Here is a 27,018-nt window from a genome sequence, read left to right on the forward strand (position 1 = left end):
AAACCACTCACTGTAAAAAAGAGATATCTTGTTAAATTTACAGTAAAAAACTGGCAGCTCAGATGAAAAAATGCCACATGAATAGGAGTTCAATGTAAGTGGGCTGTCCATAATACATGGACTGTGAGCAGAGGGTCATAAACACAAAATGTAACACGAAACATCCTAATGTACATTACTGATAACAGAAATAAGAAACAAAACTATTGAAATAACATATAATCATGTGATGTGTCATACAGGAACTTCTGGGAATGTCCTTAGTTTGTCCATATGTTTGTATTTCCGAAACCCATACATTTTACTTTGAAGTTTATTAATACGTTTTACAGTACTTAAAGTTACTTATAATGTAATGTTAAACCATTTACAATTTGTTTACTGTGCATGTTAAGGTAACTTGCAATTAACCAATAAACAGGTTTATACTGTATAGCCTTTTTAGTCTTTTTCTGTAAAAAAAATAAAATTCTTTTTTTTTTTTTTTTTTACAGTGCTTCTTTCTACAATAGTCTTTACTCCACGAGAAAGAAAGAGTTGACAAAATCATTAGTTGAAAATTTGTAGATAAAATTACCCCCTACTTAATGACAAAACTGAAGTCTTAAATAAAGACAAATTGCTGAGAAAAGTAAACATTTAAAATTCGGACCTAAATTGAGTAGAAGTGGGCAGAAGAATGTCATTATATCATTAAGTCATGAGTGGGTTGAAATGATAACATTCAGAGGAGAGCGGCTGGGCTTGCAATGAATCCCAAGTGATGCAAAAATTAGTCTGTCCCTCTAATCTAATCCCTTCATGACATAGTGAGGAAGGGTGGAAGAAATATGATCTAATTGCTTCTTGTTGGGTTAATTTGCAGTTTATATACAAAACATACTTGTTCATATGCTCATTAGTGCAATGAGAGCAGGCCTTGTTGTTGGTGTCGCCCGGTCGTCCAGCGTAATTGCCTCTGACTAATTAACGCCTATGAAAATCCTACGATGACAGCTGAATGAATTGAAATGAATCACTTCACAATCTCCTCTCCAATCAGCAAATACTCGCAAACACATCTTGATGATGTTAATTCATGAAAGAAACGCTAATTACAAGACATCCTACCTGGCAGTTGTTTACTTTAGTTAGTGGCAACAATAATGTTTGCAAGACAGACGGGCCTCCAAGTGGCCAGAAGCTTCGAAGAGTAATGATGCGGCAGAGAATGGAGTGATGATTGAAATGTTAAGCAAGCAACAGGCAATGTGCTTGAGATGTCAAAAAAACAAAACAAAATGTGATCTGAATTTACAAGGCAGAAAAGTTCAGATTATCGAGAGTGTGGACTACTGCGAGAAAGTAATTGTTACCTTCGCAGGGAGCTAAAACAATTGTGCAAGAGTGAAGATTATATTAATTTGTTCCAACGTCAGGGAACGCTACATGCTGAGTGAAGACGGGAGTGATGAAATGCCACACAGAGTGAAACATGGCACAGACTAATAACTACTGATTCAACTACTGCTCCAATCAGGTTACACTGCTGGAACCAATGACTGTACATCTAACTACAATCTAACAAATCGTTCTTCATTTTTGTATGAGGGAATTTGCAAAAAACAAGTTTACCAAATAATAGAAACGGTTGCTTATGTTGAAAAGTTGTTCATACCAATATCTGCATCGAAGGCTTCTAGTCGTGCCACGTACGTCCCAGGTTGTGTATTCTGAAAAATGCTCACATGATGTGAGTCCGATGTGAATTTGGGGGCATTGTCATTAACGTCATCAACAGTGATGACCACAGAAGCTTGGCAGAAGCGATTGCCTCCATCCACTGCACGCACAGTTAGGTTGTACACATCTGTCATCTCTCTGTCCAGGGTTACCAGTGTTTTCACTACACCTAGAAGAAAAAATACATTATTTATAATAAGTGTATTTGATTCAGAGCTTGTATAGTGTTTTGACCTCGACAACCCGACTGCATTTTACTGCAAACTTGCGACTAGTTAACTTTCAAAAGAAGGCGCAATCTCTTGTTTGCTAAGGGGTCAAAATTCTTGTTTTTCCTGGGTCAAAATTGGTCTTCGGTGGTGGCCGACGGACACTGTCATCCTTTCTTCCCCCTTTTTTTTTTCTTTAAAGCTGTGATTTTACCACTGGATTTCATAGCTTTGTAAGATAAAATCCTTCTTTGCTAGACCTAATAATTATTTTGGTATATAATCATATCAATTTCAAAAAGTAGAATAAAAAAGTAGCATTTAAAAAGTTTATTTTAACTAATATTCTAATTTTCTACCATATACTGTACAATTGAATGCAATTAGCAGTTAGCTGACAACAACTTGCTTTGCTCTTTTTTTTCTGGTTTCGCCTCACTCCAGTCTGAACTAAAAGTTCCCTTTCAAGGGAACTTGAGCTGCGTCAAACGCTGTGGGAACGCCCCTGCGTGAGTGCGTCCTGAAGCACGTATGGAATCAGTCCAATGGCGAGACGGAACGTCATAGGCGTGTGACGTCATCGACCAGGAAACTATAAAGCACCCCAGAATCACCGCGTCAGCTTCTGTGCCTTCAGCAAGCGCTCTGTGTGTGAATCAATATATGTCCAAGTGTTTTTGTCTGTCCTTAGTTTCACTAGGCAGGAGTTTTCACATTTAAAAAAAAACTATATATATATATATTAGGGCTGTCAAATGATTAATCGTGATTAATCACATCCAAAATAAAAGTTTTTTTTACATAATATATGTGGGTGCATTGTGTATAATTATTTTATATATATAAATACACACACATGCTTGTATATATTTAAGAAATATTTTCATGTATATACTGTATATAGATTTATATATAATTTATATTATATATAAATATAAATATTTTATATATACATTATATTTTTTTCTTAAATATACATGCATGTGTGTGTATTTATATATCTACAAAATAATTATACACAATGCACCCACATATATTATGTAAAAAAAAACTTTTATTTTGGATGTGATTAATCGTGATTAATCATTTGACAGCCCTAATATATATATATATATATTGATAATATGGCGAGCGAACAATTATATAGAAAGTGTGTTCCTCCCTGCTCTCGTTACATCACGAGTGGGGATATACATCTTCTATGTGTTGTTTGTTTGGGAGTGCAGCATGCCCAGTCTCTTCAAGGAGAGTGGTTCGGTTCGCGCTCCCCGCGGCTCAGGTCCCGCGTCTGTCGAGGCAGAGCGGCGGCTTCAGTCGTGGGGATCGCAAATGGATCTGGTAGCGGGGTTTGAGACGGGCCCTGCCCTTTCTCAGCCTTCACCTGCCAGATCCACAGCCTCAGTTCAGGGTTTGGAAGCACACACTGTGGTTTCTTCCGCCCAGGATGAGGCTTCCGTACTACAATTATCCAGTTCTGAGGAGCTGGATGTTGTCAGTATCGGGACGGGGGATACAGAGGACTCGTCACTTCCACTTCGAGAAGGAGGAGCTTATGGAGGTTCTTACTCTTGCCGTTAAAAAATTAAGCATTGAGTGGCCAGCAGATAGGCAGGAGTCTAGATCTCGTAGTAAACTCGATGAACGATTTGTACCTTCTCGTCTACAACCTCCATGCCGGTGCTTACCACTTTTTCCAGACCTCCACACTGAGGTGTCGAAGCCCTGGAAGAAACCGGTCTCGTACCGTATTTTTAGCCCCCACACCTCTACATATTCAAATATCGTGGGCGCTAAAAATCACGGTTACGGAGCTATGCCTAGAGCTGAAGAGACCCTTGCTAGTCACCTTTCCTCTGAGTCGGCATCCTATTTCAAAGCACCGTTGTTACCTTCCAAGCCTCTCAGAAATACCTCGGCTTTTGTTGGTAAGGCGTATTCGGTATATCTGCACACGATGTCTATCCTGCAGGCATACCAGGCCGATTTGTTAAAGGACATTAGTGAGAGTGAGGAGGTTAGCTCTGACGCAATTCGCAACTGCGTCAGGCTGCAGATTTGTCTCTTCGGGCCACCAAGGAGACGGCCAAGTCAGTGGGCCGGTCTATGGCAGCCCTGGTGGCCACGGAGAGACATTTATGGCTTAATCTTTCTGGTATGAAGGAAAAAGAGAAATCCTTCCTTCTGGATGCCCCGCTTTCTCCTGCTGGCCTATTCGGTGACTGTAAATTTGGTCATCGAGAGGTTTCAAGAAGAAAAAAAGCAGGCGGCGGCGTTCCAGAAGTACCTCCCACTCATGACCCTGGGGCTGCTGGGCGGGAGCAGTCCCGGGCGTCGACGAGCTCCTCACACCGGGCGTAGCAGAAACAGAGTGTTGCGTCTCGCGCTCCCCCACAAAAAGGATGGGACGCGGCGCTCGCAGACAAAGTCTTCGAGGGGTAAGGCTGATCTGAGGACAGTCCTCATTACCAAAAAGGCTTCGTCTAAGAAGAAGCGAGGGTAGTCCCCACGCTGAGAGAGAGGAGGGGCACTGTGTTTGCTGCTCAAAATACTCCAGAGGCCAGCCTCGAGAGGCTGGTACCCTTAGTAGATTCTCTGGCAGAGTGTAAAAGCCTTCCAAAAATATCTCAGTGGGTCCTGCTAACGATCGAAAAAGGTTACGCGATACAGTTCAGGTCTCGTCCACCTCGATTCAGAGGGGTCCTGCCCACAGTGGTGGGCCCCGAGCAGGCTCTGGTAATGGAACAGGAGGTGAAAATGCTCCTGCAAAAGGAGGCTATAGAACGGGTTCCTCCTCCCAGCACGGAGTCAGGTTATTACAGCCGATATTTCATCGTTCCAAAGAAGGATGGGGGGGTTGCGTCCAATTTTAGATCTGCGCCTGTTAAATCGCTCAGTAGGGAAGCTCAAGCTCAAGATGCTCACTCTCAAGCAGATTGTGTCAAATCAGATCCGAGGACTGGTTTGTCACGATAGATCTAAAGGACGCATACTTTCACATTTCCATTCTTCCACAACACAGGAAGTTCCTGAGGTTCGCTTTCGGGGGCGAAGCGTACCAATATCGGGTTCTTCCGTTCGGTCTAGCTTTGTCACCCCGCAGATTCACGAAATGCATGGATGCAGAGTTAGTTCCACTGCGCCTCCAGGGTATTCGTATCCTGAATTATATTGACGATTGGTTGATTTTAGCTCAATCGGAGCATCAGGCGGTTCGGCATTGAGATTTCGTTCTCGCTCACATCAAGAAGTTAGGGTTGAGGCTGAATTCCAAGAAAAGCGTGTTATCTCCATCACAGAGCCTGACGCCTGCTCGTATCGCTTCGATTCTTTCAGCCGTAAAGCAAGTGAAGCTAGGCCAGCTGCTCACTGTAAAGCAGTTTCAGAGACTGCTAGGTCTGATGGCAGCAGCGTCCAACGTTTTACCTTGCGGCCTGCTGTGCATGAGACTGTTACAGTGGTGGCTCAGGATCAAGGGGTTCTCCCCGAGGGGAAACCCACTTCACAAGATCAAAGTCACGCGGCGCTGCCTTCGTGCTTTGGTCATGTGGAAAGAACCTTGGTTCCTGTCCCAGGGACCCGTGTTGGGAGCTCTTTGTCGTCATGTAACGCTAACGACAGATGCCTCCCTCTCGGGCAGGGGGACGATCATGAGTGGTCGCCCTGCCCAAGGTCTGTGGCAGGACCATCATCTCTCGTGGCATATAAACGGTCTAGAAATGTTGGCGGTATTTCAGACCATGAAACACTTCTTCCCAGACCTGAGGGGCCATCATGTGCTTGTTCGGTCAGGCAACACAGCGGTGGTCTCTTATATAAACCATCAAGGAGGTCTGCGTTCGCGCCCGTTATACAAACTGGCTCGCCAGATTCTCCTTTGGACCCAGGGGAAGCTTCTTTCATTGAGGGCAATTTATATCCCAGGGTATCTAAATCAGGGGGCAGACATTCTGTCGAGACAGGGGCCGAGGCCCGGGGAATGGAGACTCCACCCTGAGGTGCATGGTTTGGCATGACTGCGCACAAAGTGCGCTCCCATAACGATTCCTAAAAAGCTGACATCAGTTCATCGCGATCTCACACATCTCTGTTATTATCAATGAATCTTTCATAATATCTACACTTTGTTTGTTATAATTCGAGGATTTGCCAGCATACAGAATTCATCACTGAACAAAAAGTCAGTTTTGAGCGGTGAGGGAAGTCTATCGTAAATGCTTCTGATTGGCCATTGCGTTCCTAGAAATCAAGACATATGTCTGTGATTGGCTACAGCGCTAAACGCTGCAAACATGTTATAAATAGAAACTCTGGCCTGTAAATCGTTTCTATTTTGTTTTAGTTGTTCTTGTTGCTTTTCTGCAACAGATGAATAAAAATGTATTCGTTTTTATGTTTTATTCATAGATATTTCTAGTTTGCGGGAGTACCGCGAATCATTTTATTCTCCCTGAAACCGGCACACACAGAGTGAGTGCATTACCGCCCGCGCTCCCTCTTATGACGTCATCACCCAGTTACTGTAAAAAACATGCTACCTTTGAAGAAACCCCAATAAATGTTATTTTAACGCATTTTAAGACAGAAATGTTTAATATATACATATTGAGCACATTAATTTACACATTAATTGGTTGAGGTGGTTAACCTGCAATTTACACTTTAAGGTTAAATCTTGCTAACCACTCTTAATAAAAAAAATGGGGTAAGCACACTTACATTCTCATTTTAAGAGGTGTTCTGAGTAAATGTGGTATGATTTGTTTACATTAGTTAATGTATTAAGCTAACTAACATGAACAATACATTTGTTACTGTATTTATTCATTTTTGTTAACCATTTGATGCTCAAGCTATGCAAACCCCTTCTAATGCACAACATGGGTCTAAAAAGACCCGTATTCATTTCATGCATGTTATTTCATGCATGGCTTGGCCTTTTTTTGTTTCATCTTTTGAAATCACTATATTTCAGCATTTAATATTCCATGATCTATGAATTACATGATTTATGAACATTCAAAATATCTTGGTTTCAATGATCAAAAATTCATATTTTAATATTTCCTAGGTTTTGAGTTAATACATCAAGTTTACACACGAGTCAAAAATGACCCATCTATGCAAGGGTGATAAAACAAAAGAATAAAGAAAACATTTTGTAAAAATCACATTTGACTGTAACACTTGAAAAATGTTTATTGGCCACTTTGTCACACATAACACACATATAACCGATAACACTGAAATTGAACTGTAGTGTAGTGCAACTGCCGTGTATTGTGGTGAATGTGACTGAATGAAAAAAAAAACTGTCAAAATAAAATCACACTAGTACAGCACCATCTTAAATTGCCATCTCAGTGCTTACATTTGTGCTCCTTGCACACAGGTCTAGTGCACTCTTCGATTAAGCCCTCCTGCTGATGTCCTCCTATGGCCGGGTGGTGGCTGCGTTTTTTTGTTTTGTTTTTAAGGCCCTGTCCACACGGACACGGGTATTTTTATAACCGTGACTTTTTTTACGCGGTTCGGCCGTTCGTCCACACGGAAACCCACTGAAACCGAACATTTTTGAAAACCCCTGCCAGGGTGAGGATTTTCAGAAACGCCGGTTACACTGTTGTCGTGTAGACAGTGAAACCGGGTTTTTTGCCTTGCGACGTCAGAGTGTGCGCCGTTATCCGCTGTGTTTGACATCAGATTTGCGCTTCTGATTGGCCAACGTGGCTTTACGGTTAAGGTTTAAATCGCCGCCTGCTGGCATGGCATGCTCTTGACCGCGCTTGATAGCGTGTTTTTGCGTTTTCATGTAGACGGAGACCGAGCATGTGTGGACGGGATTTTTTTTTTAAACGATGTAGGAAAAACTCCGGTTATAAAAATACCCGTGTCCGTGTGGACAAAGCCTAAATGATGTTTTATTAACAAGGTTCGGGAGGAGCAGGTGCAGATAATTAACCCAATTAGCACAAGTGGAGTTCAATCTGTAATCAACTCAGGATAGGATAAATAACAGCAGAACCCACCGTTGTTCCTTGACAGTTTATCAGCATCCCACCTCCACCCCATCTCCTCACTTAGTTCCATCTCCTCACTTCTAGTTCCATCTACTCTTACCAACGGGGGGAGTACTCTGGGTTCGGGCAGAAATTCCGACCTCGGAGCCCTCCACCCGGACAGCACGCCAAGTACGCATAACCTTAACCATGATAATTATATGTAGATGTGAACTCATGAATTGTTACATTATAGTCTGAAGTCAAAGTGCTTTACATGGAAGCGGGAAATCTCCTCAACCACCACCAACGTGCAGCATCCACCTGGATGATGCGACAGCAGCAATAGTGCACCAGAACTCCCACCACACACCGGCTTATTTGTGGAGAGGAGACAGAGTGATGAAGCCAATCAGTATGGGGATGATTAGGAGGCCATGATGATGGACAGAGGCCACTGCAAATTTGGCCAGGATGCCGGGGTTAAACCCCTACTCTTTTTCCAAACGACATCCTGGGGTTTTTTGGAGGTGCCCTCCAAGCGCCTCTTCGTATGGGGCATGACAAGCTCCTCGAACATGCAGCTCCTTGATGAATAGCCGTCGTGGATTGGTCACACCACCATGTAATTATCACCATGCCAATGTTTCCTTCTGCTTACCTCTTAGAGAGTTTTTTCCTTGTTACTGTCATGCTTGGCTTGTTCACTTAAAGTTTTGAGGGATTATTTTATGTAAAGCGGCTTTGGAACAACATGTATTGCAGAAATCGGTATTCACATTGAACACTGAACGCTTTATAAAGTCAATAACGATCAGGACTGATAATCAAGAGGTTGTGGGCTTGAACTTGGATGGGATTGATTAATGAGCTATGCCATCATGTCCTTGAATAATATACTTAACCCCTTGCTTTAGATAAAATTTCATTTTACCTGTTTTGGTGTCAACTGTAAATGATTCAGCTCCGCTGCCACTCAACTGGTAAGTGATTTCCGCATTTGAATGGATATCTGCATCAGTGGCTGAGACTTGAAGAATTTGTCTTCCAACAAGTGCATCTTCAGGAACAGTTTGTGCATACACATCCTGAGAACAAAAGTGGATTTAATTTTAAAGTGACTGAAGAAATGGGTATTATCTAAAAAAAATCATCTGTGAAAAATGTGCATATTCATTGAAAGTTCTCTACACAATCCAGAATAAAGAGCTCAGGGGCTAATGAATATACACATCATGCCTTTTCACAAACAGGACTGTTGTCATTTGCATCAAGAACAGTGATCTCTACGGTAGCCTTTGTCACAAAGGTTCCATCAGTGGCTGTGATGTTTAAAAGATAGAAATCTCTCTCCTCCCTGTCCAGGGTTTTGCTGACAGCGACCACCCAAACACCATCTGTGTGCTTCACATCAAACAGGCCCTGCGGGTCCCCACCTGAATACATTAAACAAGGAAAATTAACTTTGGTCTTATCAGAAATATTTAATAAGGAGATTAGCAATCAAATCATCATGCATTTAGCATTATTCTAAACATCTTGGGGATTTTCATTGTATTTCTAGCTGCATACAAGATACTAATCAGGCGATGTAATAAAACTGAGGACAATAACAAGATGCTCTGAATATCTCTAATCAGCGTCGGTATAATACAGAACACTCATATACATATCATAGATTATTCATAACATTCAGCAATTGAGCTGGTGGCATTAGTTCTGTAATTTCTTTCCAAAGGTTAATAAACACCTCACAAAATTGTCATGTTGAAATGCCAATACCAGTTTCTTTAAAGGAATAGTTCACCTAAAGATGAAAATTTGGTCCATTTCTCACATAAAGCTATCGTATGGCTTTAGACTAAGGGTTTTCAAACTGGTTCCAGGGGCAGCAAGGGAATTTTAGGGGAGCAAGAAGGAAAACATAAAAGAAAATATTTTACACCATGAATTTTTGGATTTGTAAAAGTTTAGGTGTTAACATAAAATATGCATTAAATACGTTTAATGCATTTTTTAACATTACTTTGGAATGATATGTATTGTGAAAATCACTACAAATAAATCTGAATAAAATAAACAGAACTGATATTTTACACCATGAATTTGTTGAATTGTAAAAGTTTAGGTGTTAACATAAAATATTTATTAAATACATTTAATGAATTTTTTAACATTACTTTGGAATGATATGTATTGTGAAAAACATTACAAATAAATCAGAATAAAATAAACAGGACTGAAAATGTTACGCTATTTTAAAATAATAGACATTTACCTTTATAATATGATGCACAATATGTAACACACAGTATGGATCTTAAATTAAAGGGATAGTTCACTTTGAAATTAATTTTTGGTATGTTTTAGCTTACCTCAAGGGCATCCAAGATGTAGGTGTCTTTGTTTCCGCTGTAGTTTCAATTTTGATATTTTTAGGTCAAACCGTTCTTGTCTGTCAGTCATATAATGCAGGTCTATGGTAACTTCCTCAAAGAGCATGCACAGAGAAGTCCAAATTAAACATGATTTAATGACTCGTAAATGTAAGTACACATTGATGGCCTAAGACACGAAACGAGCGGTTTGTGTGAGAAAACGAACAGTATTTATATCGTTTTTACCTCTTGTAAACACAGCCACGTCCAAGTGATCCGAGGGTGCGGGCGCTTCGGTCTTTTCCGGAAGTGATCTCTCGCGCGTGTACGTCACTCATTGTTTACACAGAACAGAGATTGTAGGTAAGACGGCTAATTAAAATGGTACTAATTTGCGCTTATCCGGGATGTTTAAACCGTCATAAAAGAAAACAATAAAAAATAAAACAATTGTATGAGTGACGTACATGCGCGAGAGATCACTTCCGGCGCTTTCCAGCGCTTGCCGGAAAAGACCGAAGCGCCCGCGCCCTCAGATCACTTGGACATGGCTGTGTTTACAAGAGGTAAAAACTATATAAATACTGTTCGTTTTCTCACACAAACCGCTCGATTCGTGTCTTAGGCCATCAATGTGTACTTACATTTACGAGTCATTAAATCATGTTTAATTTGGACTTCTCTGTGCATGCTCTTTGAGGAAGGGACCATAGACCTGCATTATATGACTAACAGACAAGAACAGTTTGACCTAAAAATATCAAAATTGAAACTACTGCGGAAACAAAGACACCTACATCTTGGATGCCCTTGAGGTAAGCTAAAACATACCAAAATTTATTTCAAAGTGAACTATCCCTTTAAATAGATATCTTATCATTTAAGCAGTGTTGCTTTAGAGGACGTATCACTTATTAGCTGAAATATAATGTACCATTTGATTTCATTGTTTAGAAAAGAGCAGTCTGGACATTCTTCTTACAGGAACAAAAAAAAAAATTACAGGGCATGAAAGTAAGTAAATAATGAAATCCATGGTTATTTTAATCTCACTAGGTTAACTTGGTAGCATGGACAGTGTACCTGTGATAAAACAGCTGAACTTCCTGTTGACCTCCTCACTGTCAGAATCAGCACAGTTGAGAATGGTGATAACTGTGCCTGGTGTAGATTCATCTTCTCGCACAGTACCTTTAAAAACTGCATCAGCAAATAATGGAGGGTTGTCGTTTGAGTCCACAACTGTCACTTCTACAACAGTAGTGCCTGTCATTCGTTGCCCTTGGGCTCTGTCAATGGCCATCACTGTGATTCGATATCGGTCTACCTTTTCTCTGTCTATCTCTGTGAGGGTGGTTATCCAGCCTGTCTCACTGTCCACAGCAAACATCTCCAGAACATCAGGGTGCTCCTGTATTTCATGCAGAGTATAAGTGACCCGACCATTCAGCCAAGAATCAAGATCAGTGGCCTTAACCTGCACTACAGAAGTCCCTTCTGGTAGGTTTTCAACAATATATGACTGGTAGGGGAAGGACTCAAATTGTGGGCTGTTATCATTGACATCTTTGAGATGGATACTCAAATCTATAGTTGAGACCATTTCCATGCCATCTTCAACGTCTTGGACCTGCACTGTAAGCTGATACCATTTGATAGTTTCATAGTCTAGTCTTTTTGTGAGTGCAAGCTTTCCAGTACTGCTGTCAATAGCAAAGACATCCTCTTTGTTACTCTCTGGGGTGTTCCCTCCAACAAGGCTGTAGATCACAGACCGCTCATTCTGGGCTTGGAAGATATCCATCTCAGTTCCGACAGCCAGGTCTTCTAAAAGCTCCAACCACATTGACGGCTCTGCAAACTTTGGGATTGATGTTTCAGGGGGAACTATTCTAATTGAAACAGGAATAATAGATTGCATTGGTGGGTTTCCAGAATCTTTGGCCTTCACAAAGAAGGAATACAGGCCAGTTTCCAGTCCAATTAGACTTTCCTTTGTAACAATTGCACCACTAAGTGGATGAATTTCGAAGTGCCCTAAATCAGAGTCAGCAGTGTAAATTATATCAGCATTACTTCCCTCATCTTCATCTACTGCAGATGTTTTGATCACAGTTGTACCACTGGGAGCATCTCCTGGCACAGTAACTTTATATTCTGAGAGCCTGAATTTGGGTAAATTGTCATTCACGTCAGAGAGAATTACAATAACGGTACAAAAGCCTAATCGCCCACCGCCATCTTTAGCCATTAAACTGATACTAATAGCTTTCTCTTCTGGGTTTTCTCTGTCAAAACCATCTACTGTGTGAATCCAGCCATCATCCTTGATGGTAAATTTATCCCTGGCGATATCATTTACAATGAAGAATGTCAATTGACCATATATCCCTGGGTCATCATCAATGGCTTCAACTTGTCCAACCAACGTACCAACTGGAGAGTTCTCAGGAAGCTCAATAAGATACTCATCCTGGGTAAATGATGGGCTTTGTCTATTCTCAGCCATCACATAGATGTTTGCCTCAGCAGTACTTCTGAAAACACCATCAGTTACTGACAAAATTAAGCTGTAGAAGTGCTCAAGAGACTGTCGGCTGATGTTGGCAATCACAATTTCTCCACTTGACGCATCAATTGCAAATATATTGTTGTCATTTCCAGACAAAATAGCATACTCCAGCTGTCTGGTTCCACGGCTGTCAGCATCATATGCTTTAACACAGGTCACAAGCTTCCCTGGAGAAGAAATCTCACTTATGGTGGCATTATAAAGCTGCTGTGCAAAAATAGGTGGGTTGTCATTAAGATCAGTTACATATATAATCACTTGGACCTCAGCAGACAGCTGAAATGCTCCACCATCAACAGCTTTTACAATCAGTTCATGCTGCAATTGCGTTTCATGGTCCAATAGTCCTGCAGTCCAAATGACTCCACTCTCAACATCTATTCTGAAGTGATCTGAGGTGGCTCCATCCTTTTCATACAACTGATAAAACAATACTGCATTGCTTCCTGTGTCAGAGTCCATGGCGACAACTTGTAACACAGAGGATCCAATTACAACAGATTCAGAGATGCTAATATTATACACTGCCGCTTCGAATTTGGGTATGTTGTCATTGACATCTTCCAATATGATATCTACAAAAACATCAGAGTTGGCACCGGTTAGACAGTCTGTCGCCTGGACACTCAACCGATATGCGGGGTGAGCCTCATAATCCAATGGCTGGATGACTTCAATGAGTCCAGAATTGAAATTAATGTTGAACTGATTGAATGGGTTTCCTTCACTGATGCTGTAGACTGCACAATGTCCTGCCGATTGATTGGCCACGACTCGGAGTATAGAAGTACGAACTTGCACATTCTCAGGGATTACAATCTTGTAAAAAGGTCTTTCGAACACTGGTGTGGCATTGTTTACCACTGAAATAATGACCTCTGCTGTTGAGAACAGCGGTGGGGTGCCTCTGTCTTGCGCAGTTATGTTAATGACGAACTTGCCAACATTTTCAAGCTCTAGAGGTCTCTTAAGAGATATTTCTCCTGACGGGCTTACTTGAAAATATTTATCATGCTTGTTCAAATAGTATGTAACCTCAGCATTTCTGCCAATATCTTTGTCCACGGTGGTCACCTTCCCGAAAACCGAGCCCACGATTTTGTCAATCTGAACAATGGCGCAATTGGGCTGATCTATAAAGACAGGGGCATTATCATTCACATCCTCAATATGCACTCGCACAAGCACATGGGCGGTTCCGTTCGACCTTGACTCTTTAGTAACCTCCACAAAGATTTCAAACAAATCCTGCTCTTCGCGGTCAAATGGGATGCCTGTGGAGAAAAGCACTCCAGATGTGCGTCCTATTTCAAATTTACTGTTAGGGTTGAGAATAGAATAAAACAAAGGCTCGTTGACTCTATTTCCAACTACAGAGAGGACTGCCAGGGTCTTCTTCTCCATTGAGCTTTCTTGCAAATAGGCGGTGACAATTTCCTGAGTGAACTTAAGATTGTGACCTTTATTATCTTTAACATTGACTTTCACAGTTGCAGTGCCAGTAAAACTTCCATCAAAAACCCGGATTGTCAGTTTGTACCTACTCCGCAACTTTGTAGTATTTTGCACAAAAATATCACCTGAGGTTGGATCAAGCAGGAATTTGTTCCCTATGTTTCCATCTACAAGTTCAAAGCGTAGTTTGGTGTCTGGCAGTGAGTCCTCGTCGGTAGCCTTTACTGTTATCACTTTAACCCCTTTGTAGGTTGGAAGGAGGAGTGTTGTCTCATATGAATCCTGAGTGAATTTTGGAGCACAATCATTGATGTTAATGACATGTATAGTCACGTTGGCAGTGTTTTGAGCAAACAAACGTGGCATCCCAGTGTCATGGACCTGAACTCTGAAGTTAAACACTTTTCTCTGCTCATAATCCAGGTTTCTGAGAGTTTGAATAGCTCCAGTCCCAGAAATGATAGAAAAATAGTCACGAGCGAATAACTCCATAATCTCATAGACAAGCCTGGCGTTTGACTGCTGATCAGCATCTGTTGCACGAACAACAAGTGGAACGTTCTGAGAGGTCAGAGCCAGACTTCTGACAATAGCCGACTCACTGATGAAGCCAGTAAATTCAGGTTGAGTGAAAACAGGATTGTTGTCATTTTCATTTTTTAGATGAATGTTTACTGTGACACTGCTCGACATTTCAGCCATGTCCAAACCTTGCACAATCAGTTTATATGACGAAAGGGTTTCAAAGTCCAGTTTTTTCCTTGTGGTGATAGCGCCAGAGTTTGGATTGATGTCAAACACACTGTTCACATTTCCCTCTTTGATCTGATAAAATATGGTTGATTGACTGAAGGCAGAGACTAAAGTTACAAAACTTCCAACAGGGACAGATTCACTGACTTCAGCCAATATTGAATTGAAGGGGAACTTCGGCTTGGTATTATCCGAGATGGTGACTGTGACCTGGACTCTTGTAACCACACTGAGAGGAGGTTCTCCTTTATCAGATGCTTTTATTAACAATTCATATTGGTCTCTGTATTCACGATCAAGTTCCCTTGCAACTGTAACAATGCCTGAAGACTGATCAATGTTGAAGGAATTTCCAAGATTTCCTACAGAGAATAGAATAGTGAGAATAGAGAGCTTAAAAATAGAGCAATTACATCTGATAAAAAAATCATTATTTGTAGTATTATTTATATTAGTATATATCAGGGACGTGCAGTCCATATAATCTGTGAATGCTCTGCATATATAACCAAGCCATTCACGGACTAGCTAATTAATAACACTACAAATTATTATAAATTCCCTTGTTTGAGGTGTACCATAAAGCTTACATGATAAAAATTTGGTAATACATATGTAACTGTCAGTCATTTATTTATTTGCCAAACGAAGGTAATTTTCTTCAAATCTGCCAGTTACAGAGGGTCATCATTGTCCTGCGTTCTTAGTGGTTTGCTGGCAAATAGGGATTTCATGCACAGGGAATGTTGTCTGTGAAGTGCTCGCCTGTAAAAATGCCATGGTGTTTCTCTGTCATCTCTGATTAAGATCTGAGTCTTAGACTCTTTAAGCCAATGCGCTGTACTGTTTAAAGGTGAAGTATGTAGTTTCTGCGACACTAGTAGCACCAATGGAATAACAAAAATACAACTTATTTTGCAAACACCCCTTTCGTGTGTCGCGCCTCTCTCAAACTCAAACATCGCAATCACAGCTCTTACGGTTGCTTGTGAAGGCATGTCTCTACAGGTAAATGTAGGCTACTTTCAATAAAAGGTCCAACATATTAGGAATACTTTTAGCTGTGTTGCTATGTGTCATGAGAGCGAAGCAATCGTCTCGCTTATTATAAACCCATTCAACATATCTGCACCGGGCACTTTTATTTGATGTGATGCGCCACCCAGCATACCCAGTTAAAGAAGTCACCGCTCGCCACTGGTATATATTATATATAGGATGTCCCGAAATTAATAACAGTTAATAACATTTGGGTCGTTTTCCATTAACAATAAAACTTTTCCAATGATTTGACAGTGTTTGTAGAGATAAGCTGTACCTGAATCTATGCTGTAGAGGATCTCAGCATTTAGGCCTTTGTCTTTGTCCAGAGCAGTGGCCTGTAATACCGATGAACCAATCGCAGCTGTTTCAAAGACACGGGCGGCGTACTGAGAGCTGGTGAACCGTGGTACATTGTCATTACTGTCCTCCACGTTGATGATCACTCTCACAACATTACTCTTCACAGGCACACCTTGATCCCTAACCTGGAATAATATATATATATATATATATTAACAACAATCAGCTGTTAAATGCAGTGTGGTTTTTATGCAGTTTTTCCTAATACCTAGTGTAGTGGACAAAATAAGTTTATACATGGCCTTACCATTATTGTGAGGGTATGTCTGTGCATGGTTTCATGGTCCAGTTTTTCAGCAGTGTACAGAAAGCCTGTTCCAGGATTAAGACTAAACTTCTTCAGGCTAAATAAGTCTGTGCTGCTCAACAGTGTGTAGGATAATTTGTTCTTCTCATCTTTATCTGTTGCATTTATTTCCAGTATCTTCATACCAGGCTGGGTTTCCTCTGGAATACTTATCTCATATTGGTTTTGGCCAAACTGGGGGCGATGTTCATTTGTGTCAAGAACTTGAATTAAGACCTGTTTAACAAAGCACAATCCACACAGTAAATATTTTGTATATGTATTTGTTAAACATTTGTTATATTATTATTATATTACTTATATTATTTTAAGTATATGATTATTTATATTAACCATAAGGTAAAACAGGTAAAAATCCAGCTGCTTTAATGAAGTACTCTAAAAAAGTTCTTCCAGTCAAAATCATTGCATATACTGTATGTCCAAAATCCACACTTAATCATATTTAGATTTACATATTATTTTTGGAAGATGTATTGTTTACTCAAGCAACAATAACATAAGGACACTCAGTACGTAGTATTTGACCTTAGACACACATTTATTAAAATATTTAATTCACACAGACCCTGAAACTGACCACAAGTAAGAAGCCCATTATAGGATGACAAACTGTACAGAGTGCAATCTCCTGGGCAATGCTCTCTGCAACAGGAGAGATGGACTGAGGGCTGAAACAGAGCTCTCTTTTAAAACATTACTCCCTCTCACATCATTCTTTGCCTCTGGGTCTGCTCACACTGATGGATGAGTCTCGCACTGTGACCTGATAAGGCTGGCTGGCTTGGCTGATACATGCAGGTATCGCCCAAGGAGAGGTATGTTCACCCCATGACAAAAGGACAGTGGCAACTTATACATTAGAAAGACAGCAGTGAGCCTGACTTCAGCTAAGTGTGCCCAATAGTATCACAGTATACAGTTGCCAGGGAACATTCCAGCTACTTGGGTAATCCTTTTTTTTTTTTTTTTTTTTTTTTTTTTTTTACATGAAATTTAATATTTTCTATTAGACTTAAACCTGATTCTTTCTATAAGGTGTAGCAAGAGAAATTAGTGAAAGTTATACTTAGACACGTGATCAAAAAGATCAAAATATCAAGTATTTAGAAAAAAGCTAAATGATATGTTTGCTTGGTGACAAATTTAAACCTAGCATTCATTGTGTGACATGTAATCTTTTTAATTTTAAACTCTTTGCAATTTGAGCAGTGGCGAAATGTATAGATAATACTAAGCAACAAAATAATTATCCTGTCAGAATACAGATCCACGCGTACACAATCTGTCAAAGCAAAGATGTGCATCATTGTTCTTATCTCTCCATCCACTATTCAACTGATCCTATTTTACAAATGCATGGGCAATTTCTTGGTAAGTGCCATTAAAGACAAAACACCTGAGCGCTGATGGATCTTGTTCCATCTGTTGCTTCAACAGTAAGGTTGTAATTTGACTGCCATTCAGCATCTAGAGCTCCAGCGATGATGATTGTGCCACTCGCCTTCTCCACATCAAAGTGGTTGCCAATGTTTCCACCTTTTAGTACAAAAACAGACAGCAGCCACATATTCATGCTGTTAACAAACAGGTGGAATTTTTGCAAACTATAGAATTTGCATTAGCTATTAAAGTAGCAGACGTTCAAAGAAAGTAAATATTGTGCAAGATCGCTTCCACTGAATATGAATTCAGAACTCTTTCTGGTAGATGTGACAGGAAATAATGCAAGAGCTGTGAGAAGATAAGAAATATTTCAATTTATCAGCAGATACCTGCTGTACAGTTCAGGTCACAAGCCATCTGTAGAATGTGAAAAACTTCTTTAACATGTGTGACTCCTTGTGAAGCAAGAGTAGAGAAACAAGAAAAGAAAAGCAGATGAGTCAGACAAGGCAGCGACAGAGGGGGGGGAAACAGTTGAAAGCTGACTAGGGCAAAATCATGGTTGGGTTATTGAAGATTGTCTGAACATTGAACTTTAAAGAGCTGAAGCATCAAGAATGACTAGAGATTAAATAGAATATACAATTCTGTCACCATTTATTCACCCTCATCTAGTTCTTCTAATCTTTCTTCCAAACATAAATGGAGATATGTAATGATGTTTTTTCCCCATGCAATTACAATGAATGGGAACTGTGGCTTTCAAACTTCAAAAAGCACCATAAAAGTATAATAAAAGTGAAGCGTGACTTGTGTAATGTCTTCTAAAGCTATTCAAAGACATTTTGTGAGGATTAGACTGAAGTTTAAATGACACTAAAACTCAAAAATGAATTCTGTCATCATTTACTCACTCCATGTGTGAGATATTTGTAAGAACGTTGAAAAACAAACAACACTGGAACCCATTGACTATCATATATGGACAAAAATAGAGACATTCTTCAAAATGTTATTTTGTGTTACAAAGACGAAAGAAAGTCATAAAGCTTTAAAACACATTAGGGTGAGTAGATGACAGAAATTGCATTTTTATGTTAACTATCACTCAAAAACATGATAGAAGTAACAATGTCCAAAAATAAATCATTTGTCATCAATTCTGGGGTTTAGCTCACTGACTTTTTATAGCGTTTAACAGACCACTGGAGAGTAAGATTATCAGTGAATAACAACTTAAATTTTAGGCTGTTCTTCACTTAAAGCTACCGTATCACTTCAGTAGGCTTGAAATGTATCGGATGAGTCTAATGGACGCTTTCATGGAAACATTAACGATGCATTTGTGTCCTCTTGGAAACTCCTATACATAGTAATTGCATGAAATCCAACATACTTGTATAACTCCTTTTGTGATTCACTGAAGAAAGAGGGTCATATGGGTTTGGAATCACATGAGGGTGAATAGGTGGGTGGAAATATTATTTTAAGGCTGATTGTAGAGCTTTAGATCTTTACCTTTGATTGTAAACCATACAGGAGAGTCAAGTGGCTGAGCGCTGATGACTCCCACCATATGGGCCACTGGATCATTCTCCATCACAGAGAATGAGAGCGGAATCTCCTCAAACGCCAGCGGTTGTTTAGCCAGCTTAGGCTTTGGAATCCACTCAATGTGCAACCGACAGATGGACGACTTTGAAGGCTTTCCATTGTCTGATGCTTTAATCTGCAAGACAGCAATGTGAGTGTTTTCTCCTGTTTTTTGACAGACATATCAAGAGCCTATTTTTTAAGGATGGTAACTGTATGGGGCACACTGTATTTGTTTGTTAACTGTATGTCAATGGGTGATTTCTGCCACAATATTTACTTAATTTAATTATCAAAGTTAACAAAATTCTCTATCATTTAGAAGCTGCATTAACTTGGATCAAAAATATTTTGTCCATTCATTCTGAAGCCGCAAATACACCTCCATTAAGTCTGTCACCATTTGGAGTCTAGGAATTGTAATAAACGTACTGTGAGAATATGATACTCCCCCGCTGAAAAAGCCTCTTTGGAGAACACAAACCCAGTTGTGTGCTCAATGAAGAATTTCCTGTGCTCTTCACCCTCCTCGATTGTGTATGAGATATCAGAGGAGGGACTCTCATCTCTGTCATAAGCAATCACTCGATAAATTGGCTCCCATTCGACTGCCTCTGGTCGTTCCACCAGCTTGATTTTAAAGGTCTTTTCCAGAAACTGGGGACTGTTGTCATTTTCATCCAATACGTTGACTATCACACGAACCGTTGTAGACTTGGTTGGACTGCCATCATCCGAAACAGTGATCTGTTTAAGAATAAAAAACATATCTCTGGCCTGAGCGCTTGAAAAACTACTGCCAAAACAAACATGAGAGGCATAAAATGTATTTAATTAAAGGTAAACTTCAATAGCTCTTCAACATGAACAGTTCACCCAAAATTTTTTATTATTTTCACACCATCATGTTGTTTTAAACCATATGGTGTCATTTTTTAATTGAAATACAAAATTAGAATGTTTCAAAAGAGCATTTCATTCATGAAGCAGACCAACCACAGTCCATGGATTACTTTTATGTCCTTTTTGGAGCTGGGCATATGGTCACTATGTTCTATTGTTATATGAAGAAAAACAGCATGAAAATTCATCTTTGACTTCAGTGGAAGTAAATACAATGCAATATCATCAGTTACAGGGTTCAGCAGCTTACTTCAAGAAGATGCTCTGCTTGCTTTTCTCTGTCCAGTTTCCGTGATGTGGTTGTCACCAACCCTGTACAAGAAACGAAAAATGGTACATTTCAGTGTGTTTCTTCGTCTGACTGAGAAAACTTTCTATTAGTAATAAAATATTCAAGCTGTTCTCCAGACAAAAAAAAGGGGAAACATTTGGGCTTGACAGATAAAACTACCCTACATTGTGTATTCTCCTCAGAGAGTGTTTCCTTTATGTTGCATTCCTTCATGTATATTTTTGCAAAAGAGAAAAAAAAAGAGTCATAGTTTAGAGTGTACTATGTTCTCTGTTCCTGGAAACGCTAACTGAACAGTCACAATTCTTCTCAAGAAAAACATTGAGTTCTCAATGTACCACCTAAGTTCAGTTTGTTCAATTGCCTTTGACAGCAAAATCCTTTGAAAAACTGTTTTTCTTGCACTGTTGAGACCTTAAGCTGAGCTGACTGAGTGTGGCAAGTAATTTGGTGGAGGAGAAATCAATTGGCGCGTCAAATTAATTAGCTGCATTCATTACTTGTGCTGCTCAGTGAATGTAATTAACCAGCTGGTGTGAATATCAATGATGTTTAAAAACTTCAGGAAATATTTCATGTCAAACTTATTTTATGTTCAGAAAATGTGTTATTTGCATGCACATTTGTGAACATTAACATGTTAATGCTCATAATTTTTCTCCCTCACAGGTATGGACATCACTCAAATGTTGCAGTTTATGCATGTATATTGGTGTATATATTAAAGTACAGGGTAAAATCATTTAAATTGTGTTCACTAAATGTTCAAGGTGCTCTTTGTTGCATATGAAACATGAAGGGCATTGCTTTAATAACACAGTCGCATTTTCATCATCATCATAATAATAATGCTAACACTGAAATAAATGTTCAAAATATGTCAAATGTATTTAAAATTCCTTATTTACATGTTTAAAACACAAATCCACAAGCTGGGATTTAGCAGTTTTGAGAGACATCGATTTACCTGTCTGGGAGTTGATGGCGAAAAATCCCTGTGGATTTCCACTGGTTATTTTATATGAGAGATTATCACTTGATTCAGAGTCCAGGTCAAATGCTTGGATCTGGATGACAGAGACGTCTTTGGGAGAGTTCTCAGATACAGAAGGATAGTACACAGGCTCTGTTGTCAGTGGAGCATTATCATTGACATCTTGAACCTTGATGTAAACCTCCACAAATGAGGAAAGTGGCACAATTCCTTGGTCTGTAGCAAAGATTGTAAGCCAGTAATGATTAGTAGTCTCACGATCAAGAGTCTCTTGTGTCCTTATAATGCCTGTAACAAAGAAAAGAAGAAGGAACATGTTGCACTACATGAAGCACTTTAAACATTTAGACTGAGACCAACGGTGCTGTCATAAAATCTTGTCACATGGCACTGGGAGTTTTGCATTGCAAATTCTAAAGTCTTGATAAGGATGAAGCCACCATACATAACCATACAAAGTAGGAACGTCTTACACATTGCTAATAATATTATTTTTAAATGAAAAATGTAATCAACATACAGTAGAAGCAAAGAATTAATCTATTATCTATCAGGGAACTGAGAATTCATTACACAGACATTTGCATAAAAGATTAAATGTGTACAGGGCAGACATTGTAGATAAAATATTGAGTGAATAAGAGGGTAAGGGGAGATGAGGCAGCTCTTTTTGGTTGTCTGTCTCTCGGCAGTGTCTGCTTTCACGCTGTGGGCTTTTTTCTAAAGGTAGCGGTGTGGCTTCTACGACTCAGTAAAACTTGATAAGCTCTTTCCTCAGGGTGAAAGTGCCCAGCACATCGCTCTTTGTTTCTAACTGTCATTCTCTCTCTTTTTAATTTGGTCTCTCTCACGTCTTTAGATTGCAGTATGGTACAAATAACAAAATTCTATCATTGTTGTTTGTTAAAAATGCATAGCGTGGACCCAAAGATTATTGGACACTTTTTTTTATAGGCATGAAGAACATTTTAATAATTGAAATAACCCCCTTTCCTCTATAAAGAACTTTTTGTGCAATGGAAAGGTTCCATGGATGTTAAAAGTTCCTCATGGAATCATTGATGCCAATAAAGAACCTTTATTGTTTTAAGAGTGAATAAAGTGTCCTTGCAGAGTAACCACAGATGTAGTTCATCACATAAACTGTTATCATAATAATGAACAATATATCTAATGAAATGTTTTGCTTGAAAACTTCAATGACATTCACAATGCAAAGAAATATATGTTTAACTGTTCAAATATTTTTTGGAGCAATCTCTAATCATTCAATACAGAAGAACAAAAAGATGACCATGAAAATGTATGTACAAGCCTCTGTGATATGCTCATTCAACATAGTGTTTGTTTGTCTTTAGATTTAGTGTGTGGATTCCTTAATACTTACTGATGACTTGTTTGTTTTGAATTTATAAACCCAATAGACTAATTCTGACCTAGAACAAGTTTTGTTTCCTTTAAAAAGGCAATAAAGAATACAAATCTGCTTACCGCTCTGTTCATCAATGGTAAACACTCCAAGGCCTGAACCGCCTCGTAAGGAGTAGCGAACTTCTCCATCCCTGCCGCTGTCCTCATCATGAGCTATAACTTTCATAACAGAGGTGCCAACTGGGACGTCTTCACTCACAGCGCCCCAGTCCACAAAGAATGGGAAAGAGGGGCGGTACATATTCTCATTAACATCCACGATCTCCACTTGAATGAAGCAGGATGAGGATAAAGGGTTCGGCTTGCCTCTGTCTTTGGCCTTTGCTGTCAGATTATATACTTGTCTTGTTTCGAAATCAAGAGTCTGAGAGACGTACACAGCTCCAGTCATTTTATCCACCTGAAAGTTTCCATCTTCCCCATCTGTTAGACTGTACCTCACCTGTCCAGACAGGCCAAGGTCAGGATCGTGAGTTTCAAGCCAGAGCACCAAGGTGCCCACTGGAATGTCTTCTCTCACTCTGATATGGTATTGTTGGGGTATAAATGTAGGGGCATTATCATTCACATCCTTCAAATGAATGTGTAACAACACTGTTGATACCATTTTAGGCTCATCAATTGCTGCATCAAAAGCAGCCACCCTCAAAACAAATAACGGATTGGCCTCTCTGTCTAACAGCCCATTAACAGTTACAATCCCTGTTTCCTCATGTATGACAAATTTGTCCGTTTCAGTAAGAAACGAGTACCTAACGATTCCATTGATCGCTAAATCTTTATCTTTCGCTTCAAGCTGAATGATGTCTGTTGCCATAGCAGTGTCCTCACTTATATCCACTGAATACTCACGCTGAAGGAACTCTGGACTGTTGTCATTAGCATCCAAAATGTTAACATCTAAAATATGAGATGAGGATTTCTGTGGTAAGCCGAGGTCATAAACAGTGATGTTGAGAGTGTAGCTGTCTGTTGTTTCTCTATCAAGTTGCTGGAAAACTTTAAGCCACCCTGTGTCAGATTCTATCGTGAAGCAGCTATCAAAATCTCCCCCTGAGATCACAAAAAGCAATTTCCCATTGAAACCAGAATCTGAATCGACAGCTTTGAGGAGTGCTACGCTTGTCCCTACAGGAAGGTCCTCTTTAACTTCTATTACAGTTGGAGTGGACTCTATAAACTGTGGAGCGTGGCGGTTAACAGAATGGATGTCTGCGAATTCATCCTCTGCTTCTTTCTGCCTGTGTAGTTTAGAGCCAAAAAGCAGCAGCCCTGCTAAAGTTCTCAGAACACCGGTCTCTGCACATTTGGAGTGGACATGTTTAAAAGCATTAACAACTGTTAGATTTAAGAACATAGGAGTACTTGATATTTCTCCATCGCTAGCAGTTATTTGCAGGTGGTGGAAAGAGTGTTTCGCCGCATCGCCATCCCTCAGTGACTTTTTAAGTGTCAGCAACCCAGAGCTGGAATCCAATTCAAAAAGATTCAAGTTATTACCAGTGTCAATTCTGTACTGCACTACGCCGAGATCATCGGCATCAATGGCAGACACCACTATTATTTGCTCACCAACCCCTAGAGTTCTTGGCACTGTAACATCACAATCGATATTCTCAAATTGCGGCTTATTATCATTCAGGTTGGTGAGAGTGATTGAAACCACAGCCTCGGCCTCACGGCGGAAAGGGGAGCCCCAATCTGAGGCTCGAATCCTTAGGGAGAATTTTCTTGGCATTATCTCATAATCTAGATCCTCCGCGGTGCTTATGACACCGGAGAAATAATCCACTTCAAAAGGCTGTTTGTTCACATTGACAATACTGTAGGTGACATAGCCATTTTCTCCGTCATCTTTGTCAGTAGCACTGACTGTTAAGACGCTGGTCCCGATGGGTACATGTTCGGCAATACTGGCTTCAAAATTTGATTTTTGAAAGGTTGGGGTGTTGTTGTTCACATCACTTACACTGACCACCACCTTGGTCACTGCTCGTCTGTCACTGGTAGCAACATCAAATTCATATTGACTGACACTTTCTGCTTTTATAGGTGCCGTGGTGGTAATAAGGCCTGTGTTTGGATTAATAACAAATGGATTCTCATGTTGTTGCATTTTAAATTGTAACAAGTATTTAATCTTTGAATGTTTCTGTACAGTTTTGACCATAAGAACAGGAGAGTGAGGTGGCGCAAACTCACTGAGACTAACTCTATAGATGCTCTTCTCAAATGCAGGAGTCTCTGTGTATTCACTGGGCGATCTCACCCTCACAACTATGGCTGAGGAAAACTTTGGAGGATTTCCCTTATCTTTGGCCTGCAATGTAAGATTGTACCCAAAACTATAACCCTCCCATTCCACTTCCTTGATGGCCTTGATCATGTATTCTTTGCTCCCAGGGTTTGTTCTGAATGTCTTGAACTGCTGGAGTGGATCTCCAGCTACGATGCTCAAAGAGGCAATCTCGCCATTCTGCCCTTCATCACCGTCATCCACAGTCACATATGCATAAGTGGGATCCCTGGTTGCGTTCCATGGAGTTAGGGGGACAGCTGTGACGACAGGTGCGTGGTCATTGGCCTGCAGTACGTGCACCTTTAGCTTTGCTGTGCTACTGCTGCTGCTACTCCCATAGAGCTTAAGACCTCTGTCCACGGCCAACACATCAATCTCATAAAGAGCCACCTCAGAGTAATCCAGCTTGCCTGCCAGAGTTATAACCCCACTAGTAGGATGAATGGCGAACATATCAGTCCACTCTTTGAAGCTGAAATAGTATTCTCCGTTGGTGCCTGTGTCAGCATCTGTGGCAGAAACTCTGCCTATGCTTGTTCTGATGGCTAAGTTTTCAGGTACAGAAAAACTGTATGTAGTCGGTGAGAAAAGAGGTCTGAGATCATTCGTGTCCAGAACTTGTACTTTAACTTGTGTTTGTGCCTCAGCACCAGTATTTCTTTCAATAGCATTTACAGACAGTAGATAGTGGTCTTTTACTTCCCTATTGAGAGTGGCAGAATTCCCTCCTTTGGTCCTTATTCGCAGGAAACAGAAATTACCCAAAACATACTTCTCAGCTTTGAATAAATTATCATGGTCTCCGGATTCTATTAAGTACCAAATGTCCCAAGACTGGTTCGCCATGAAAATGCCCATTTTTATGGGGCATTCAACAAAGGTTTTTGCTGCTGGATTTTCAAATATCATTACATTGTAAATTGGATGAGTAAACTGAAAAGGCAATGCATCTTCCAGTTGCTGGGCACCTAAGCAACTCCACATACACAGCATTACAAGATGGTTAATCCAGGATTTACCCATTGTGACACAGGTGATTACAGAGCCAACTGAAAAAAGAACAGAGCAACAGGTGGAAGGAAATACTGTAAATATTACATTAAAATAAATAGCAAAATAATTTATCAATTCAACCCCCATGTAAAATTATTTAACCCTATAAAGCCTACTGTATCATATTTGATAAGTGAATTTATAAGGCCTCTAAATTATCAACATAATCAAAACTTTGCTGAAAAAAATCTTTTCTACATGTCTTCTGTCATCTTTGATAGTTTATAAATTGTAAGCAAGTAAATGGCATTTTAGTATAATTCAAAAAATG

The 27,018-nt window shown here is 39.9% G+C and overlaps 1 protein-coding gene across 1 annotated transcript in view; it reads right to left on the bottom strand.

The window, feature by feature from the left end:
* Window positions 1–26,735, bottom strand: part of fat1b (FAT atypical cadherin 1b) — a 47,312-nt gene extending 20,577 nt beyond the window's left edge. The window contains exons 1-13 of the mRNA XM_056236276.1: window positions 23,456–26,735; window positions 21,938–22,252; window positions 20,929–20,990; window positions 20,208–20,522; window positions 19,701–19,911; window positions 18,572–18,637; window positions 18,196–18,335; window positions 16,737–17,012; window positions 16,404–16,614; window positions 11,389–15,447; window positions 9,167–9,363; window positions 8,862–9,015; window positions 1,658–1,891 (exon numbers count right to left, since the gene is read on the bottom strand). Coding sequence (XP_056092251.1) covers window positions 1,658–1,891; window positions 8,862–9,015; window positions 9,167–9,363; window positions 11,389–15,447; window positions 16,404–16,614; window positions 16,737–17,012; window positions 18,196–18,335; window positions 18,572–18,637; window positions 19,701–19,911; window positions 20,208–20,522; window positions 20,929–20,990; window positions 21,938–22,252; window positions 23,456–26,717 — 9,502 coding nt within the window. The 5' untranslated portion in view covers window positions 26,718–26,735. The remainder of the gene's footprint in view (window positions 1–1,657; window positions 1,892–8,861; window positions 9,016–9,166; window positions 9,364–11,388; window positions 15,448–16,403; window positions 16,615–16,736; window positions 17,013–18,195; window positions 18,336–18,571; window positions 18,638–19,700; window positions 19,912–20,207; window positions 20,523–20,928; window positions 20,991–21,937; window positions 22,253–23,455) is intronic.
* Between the last annotated feature and the right edge of the window lie 283 nt (window positions 26,736–27,018).

The sequence above is a fragment of the Rhinichthys klamathensis genome, unplaced genomic scaffold (assembly GCF_029890125.1).
Source record: "Rhinichthys klamathensis goyatoka isolate OS25496 unplaced genomic scaffold, OSU_Roscu_1.1 h1tg000442l_1, whole genome shotgun sequence".
NCBI classification, from domain to species: Eukaryota; Metazoa; Chordata; class Actinopteri; order Cypriniformes; family Leuciscidae; genus Rhinichthys; species Rhinichthys klamathensis.